Source organism: Phaethon lepturus, unplaced genomic scaffold (assembly GCF_000687285.1).
Source record: "Phaethon lepturus isolate BGI_N335 unplaced genomic scaffold, ASM68728v1 scaffold31651, whole genome shotgun sequence".
Lineage (NCBI taxonomy): Eukaryota > Metazoa > Chordata > Aves > Phaethontiformes > Phaethontidae > Phaethon > Phaethon lepturus.
Window position 1 is genome coordinate 1,730 of NW_010517503.1, and position 4,678 is coordinate 6,407.

At 58.7% G+C, this 4,678-nt stretch overlaps 1 protein-coding gene across 1 annotated transcript in view; it reads left to right on the forward strand.

Annotated features, from left to right (window-relative positions):
• Positions 1-113: 113 nt before the first annotated feature.
• SRL (sarcalumenin) overlaps positions 114-4,678 on the forward strand; it is a gene marked incomplete at its 5' end in the record, with an annotated part of 13,705 nt that continues 9,140 nt past the window's right edge. Inside the window, 2 exons of the mRNA XM_010296425.1 lie at positions 114-212; positions 1,022-1,117. Coding sequence (XP_010294727.1) covers positions 114-212; positions 1,022-1,117 — 195 coding nt within the window. The remainder of the gene's footprint in view (positions 213-1,021; positions 1,118-4,678) is intronic.

Here is a 4,678-nt window from a genome sequence, read left to right on the forward strand (position 1 = left end):
GGGCTCGGGGTCTGTGTGCTCCCCAATGCCCTCTCCCCGGCAGTAGCTTGTGTGAGCTCCTGTGTGGGTTCCCCTCTCCGGCGGTAACAGGTCTCCTTGCCTTTTTCCTCCAGAAGAGGTTGAAGACACCAGCGAGCCGACCAAGCGCGACCGGTCCCACTTGGAGAGCACCCTCAAGCTGAATGAGGACAAACCTGCTGATGATTTCTCAGGTGAGGGGGCCTGGGTGGCACTGGGCCATGTACACCCTGCTCTTCCAGCCCACGCGATCCCTGCAGGACAGGCTCCGAACCATTCTGCCGCGCCGAGATCGCGGATGGGATTTTCCTTCCCTAGAGTGTTTTGGTTTTAACCTTCTTGTAGGTTCAGCAACAGCATATCTTCAATAACAGCCCTTTTGCTGCTATTGGGTTAACGTATTTTAAAGACAGCCCCAAGGGCATACAAGAATTTGGAGGGTAGAGAGGCTGGAAGATGCAGGTGGTGAATCAGCCCAAGCCGGCCACATCCCTGCCCAGAAAAACCTGGGGCAACTTGTAATAAAGGGTTGGGATTTTTATTGCAATTATTTTTTGGGTTTTGCTATTATAAGGCTTGATTCTGCTGGCCCCATGGGCAGTCTGGACTGGAAAGAAAGTGATAAAAGCTGCTGTCAAAAAAGCTCCTTCTTTCTTCTAGCAAGAACTTTAAGGGCTGTGCTGGGGTCTCCGGCACCACAGTGGAGGGTTTTTCAGGACCACGGGTGTTTAGTGCTAAGCAGCATTAACAAGAGATGTTCCTTCCATCAGCTGCTGGCAGCAGATGGGGACAGTGCCCAGCGGGAAACACTAGCAGGGGAGAGGCATCAAAATGTGTGACCGGGATCAGTTTGGCCAAGACTTCCACTGTGAGTCAAGTCCCTTGATCCACAGCTGAGTCACCATCAAGATCTGCATGGAATGCCCAGCAGCTTACCTAGGAGGGACTCAACCAGGGTGGTGGGGTTTGCCTTTCACCCACCCGCATGCTTCTGTCCCTGCAGGAGTACTGCAGCGGCTGAGGAAGATCTACCACTCCTCCATCAAGCCCCTGGAGCAGTCCTACAGATACAACGAGCTGAGACAGCATGAGATCACAGGTAATGCCACGGGCACCGGGGTCTCTGGCACCATCAGGTCATTGGGATGCAGATAACAGCACAGATCATGGAAAGGCTCGGATAGTTTGTCTTCCTTTGCAGCTTTCCAAGAAGTCCATGAGCACGCTGGGCTTAGAGGACATGCCCTAGTGAACCCAGCGGCAGGCAATCCTGCACATGTCCTCGCCCAACCCAGCGGCAGGCCTTCCTGCATCTGCCTTAGCCCATCTGCTGTCAGGACCATCTGTGTAGGCTGAGCACTGAACCCTGCCTGCTTCGGGTCCTCCACCTGCTCAACATCAATGCCCTGTACCCCTGCCAAGCAGCGATCACAGCCCAACGAAACAGGCTTGGCAAGGAAGCTTAGGACCTCTCAAGGCTGGGGATGAGCTTCCTGGGGGTGGCTGGAGCTGGCATCCTTCCTGCTCAGTATGGGACACAGCCATGTGGGCAGGGTATCGCTCAAGCTCGGCAGCCTTCGCTCATCCTGGGAGTTAGAGTTTCCGCCCCTTGGCAATTACAGACACATTGGATCAGGTGAGCAGGTCCCCGTGGCCACGGGCATTGGCTTGGGCTGAGCCCCAGCAGTACACGTGTCCCTCCAGAAGAGGAAAGTGCAGCCTGGGCCCCAAGATGCTCACAAGCTGCAGGAAGCTCTTGTGACCCGTGTGACACAAGTTGACCCATTTTCCAAGCCCAAGTCTGAGGTCCCTGTTTGCCAGGGTAACTCTCCTGTGAGCCCCTACCCAAGCCCCATCCTGAACTGGGGCCAGATGTCCCCTGTGCCTTGGCTGGGCAGGCAGGGGACGCGGGAGCCCCTGCTGCCTGTGTCCCAGGGCTGCATGCCCACATGAGCATCCTGCCAGGCTCCCTCCTTGTCCTGAAGTTCTGCTTGTCTCCGTAGGTGTCCTCTGGGCTTTGGCCTCACACCCCCTGGAGCCATGCCCTCCCTCCTGCTGAGGCAGGACCCAGATACAACCCTCCACATCACCTCCCTTTGCAGCTGGGCTCCTCTGCTCCACCGGCACATGGGTCCCACATTCATTTGCGCAAACCCCTGGGGACACATCCCCTTAGAGCCGAACCCCTGTTTTACAGACGCCCCCCACTGCAGCCCAAATGCAACGCCTAAATTAGCATCAGACATGTTGCAAGCAGGCTTAAACCTCTCCATACCCAGCCAGCCCATCTCCAGCTTAGTGCCAGCGGGGAGCACGGGAGACCCATGGGGCAGGGACAGGACTGTAGGGTCCTCATCACCAACCCAGGTCCTGTCCCCTTAAGACACAGAGCTCCCTGGACATCATCCACACCCCCCCACAGGGGTTCTCAGCTTAGTGCCAGCGGGGAGCACGGGAGACCCATGGGGCAGGGACAGGACTGTAGGGTCCTCATCACCAACCCAGGTCCTGTCCCCTTAAGACACAGAGTTCCCTGGACATCATCCACACCCACCCACAGGGGTTCTGGAGGGGGCATTTGCAGGTCTTGTGAAACACGGGCAATGCCTAGCTGCCTCCAGCAGCCAGCTCCATGTCGCTGCCTGTGCCTGCCTCGCTCTGTGCCGCTTCCCGCAGCTGCGGACCATGATCTGCTCGCCGTGTGGGACAGTAGCTGGGAGGGTCACAGCAACATGCTATGCTGCAGCCAACACAGGAGGGGTGCCCTGGAGACCCTCACCCCATAGCTGCCGTCACCCACCCAGCATGCTGGCCTGTGTCCCCCCCCCACGCAGCCAGCACAGCGCTGCCATGTGCGTGGGGCAGGAGCACCACAAGCTGTGGGGTCGGCACCGTGGTGTGCATCCCCACGGCCCCTTCAGCAGTGGCACCGTGCAGCAAGGACAGCCCAGCCATGCTTCGCCCCAGCGGTCTCCATCCTGGAGCTCACAGATTTAGCAACACCCTGACCCCCCTCCCACTCGCTTTGCTCCGCGTCGGTGGCGGTGCAAGCATCGGCACTTACTGCCAGCTCACCCTGGGACACTGTTTCGGAGAACATTTGGGGTTATAAGGGCAGCTGGTGGGCTCCAGCCTCTAACCCTCGTTTTGCTGTTCACTGCCAGAGGATACAGCTCCCAGTGCACAACCCGTTTCCTTGCTCAGGACATCCCACCCTGCCCTTCAGCCATCCCATACCCAAGCAGCCACCTCCCCGCTCCCTTTTTGGGAGGAAACAAGTATTTCTCAGGCCCCTGCTGGCTTCCTCCCCTCCAGCTCCTGAGGAAACAGCCACCAATCCCTTGTGTTTCCCCATCCTGAAACCCAGCTTTGGAGCAGGACTTGCCACAGACAGCAGTGGTGGTCAGTCAGGTGGTCCTGGTGTCCCTCACAGCCTCATCTCACAACACTCCATAGCCTGTCCTGCTTCCCCATGGGGAACATCCTGACAGCCCCCCAGGTCAGCTCCTGGCACGAGTGCCCAGCACACCCTGCTGTGTCCCGCACGGCACCCTCCCAGCAGTGCAGATGCCATCTCAGAGCTGGTAACCCGTCGTCACAGCTTCCTGATAACACACCTTACAGACCGGGGAAGGGCACACGGGCTGCCTGTAGCCCTCGTCTCAGCCACGAGAGGCCCTGGCCATGCTCCCGTCAGAGATGTATCTCCTACCACCAAACTCCTTGAGCACCTCGAGCACCACAACCATAACCCAGCACACATAACCTTCAGCCTGGAGATCTGAAGCCCAGCAGTTTGCCTTTAACACCCGCAGATCCAGCTTTTCCCAGTCCCTCATTAGCCGCGTAATTAGAGAAACCTGCAAATTAGTTAGAGCATTGGCCCAGGGAGCCCTCTTGACTTTACAAGGCAGATGAGGATACGGTGGGGCTGAGGGACCTCTCTCAGCCACTTCCTCTGCATGGTGGCCCTGTCCCGAGTGGGCTCATCGCATCGGTGGTGGCCCCGCAGCTGGGAGATGCCCCCAGCTTCTCCCCCTGCGCCCACCCCCATGGCAGGGGGGAGGCTGGAGGGCGCAGAGCTGCCGGCTCGGCTGGCTGGGAGGAGCGGGACAGCTGGGAGAGCAGCGGGGCAGGCCTGTCATGGAATATGTGTGACCTTTGGAGGTGAAAGCCAATATAGAGGGGTGCCGTCGCAAGCACCTTCGCCCCTCCATTACACGGCAGCCCTCCATTTTGTCTCCCTTCCCATCGGCTCCGCTCGCGCGCAGCAGCCGGGGTAATCCAAGGATCCCCTCTGCTCCCCGCAGCTCACAAAAACACCTACCTAGATGAGTGTCACCTCTCCCGGCGGAGCTGTGACTGCCGCTGTCAACCTAAGACTCCAAATCGTTGGGGTGCATCCCAGAAAACTCACCCCACACCCTCTGCTTAACAGCGTGTTTAAGCCCGGCAGGTGCCATCTCCTTCTCCCCGCCTGCCCTCCTCCCGCATCTCCACTCTGCCGTCCCACGTGGGTGCCTGCACGCTCCAGCTGGGTCCGCTTGTGTGCTTGGTCACAGCAGGGCCACCCTGTAGGGGTGATGGGAAGCTTGCTGTGAAGTCGTGCCAGTTTATGGTGCATGCTGGCGACCCTAATTACGCTATATGTGCTGATTAG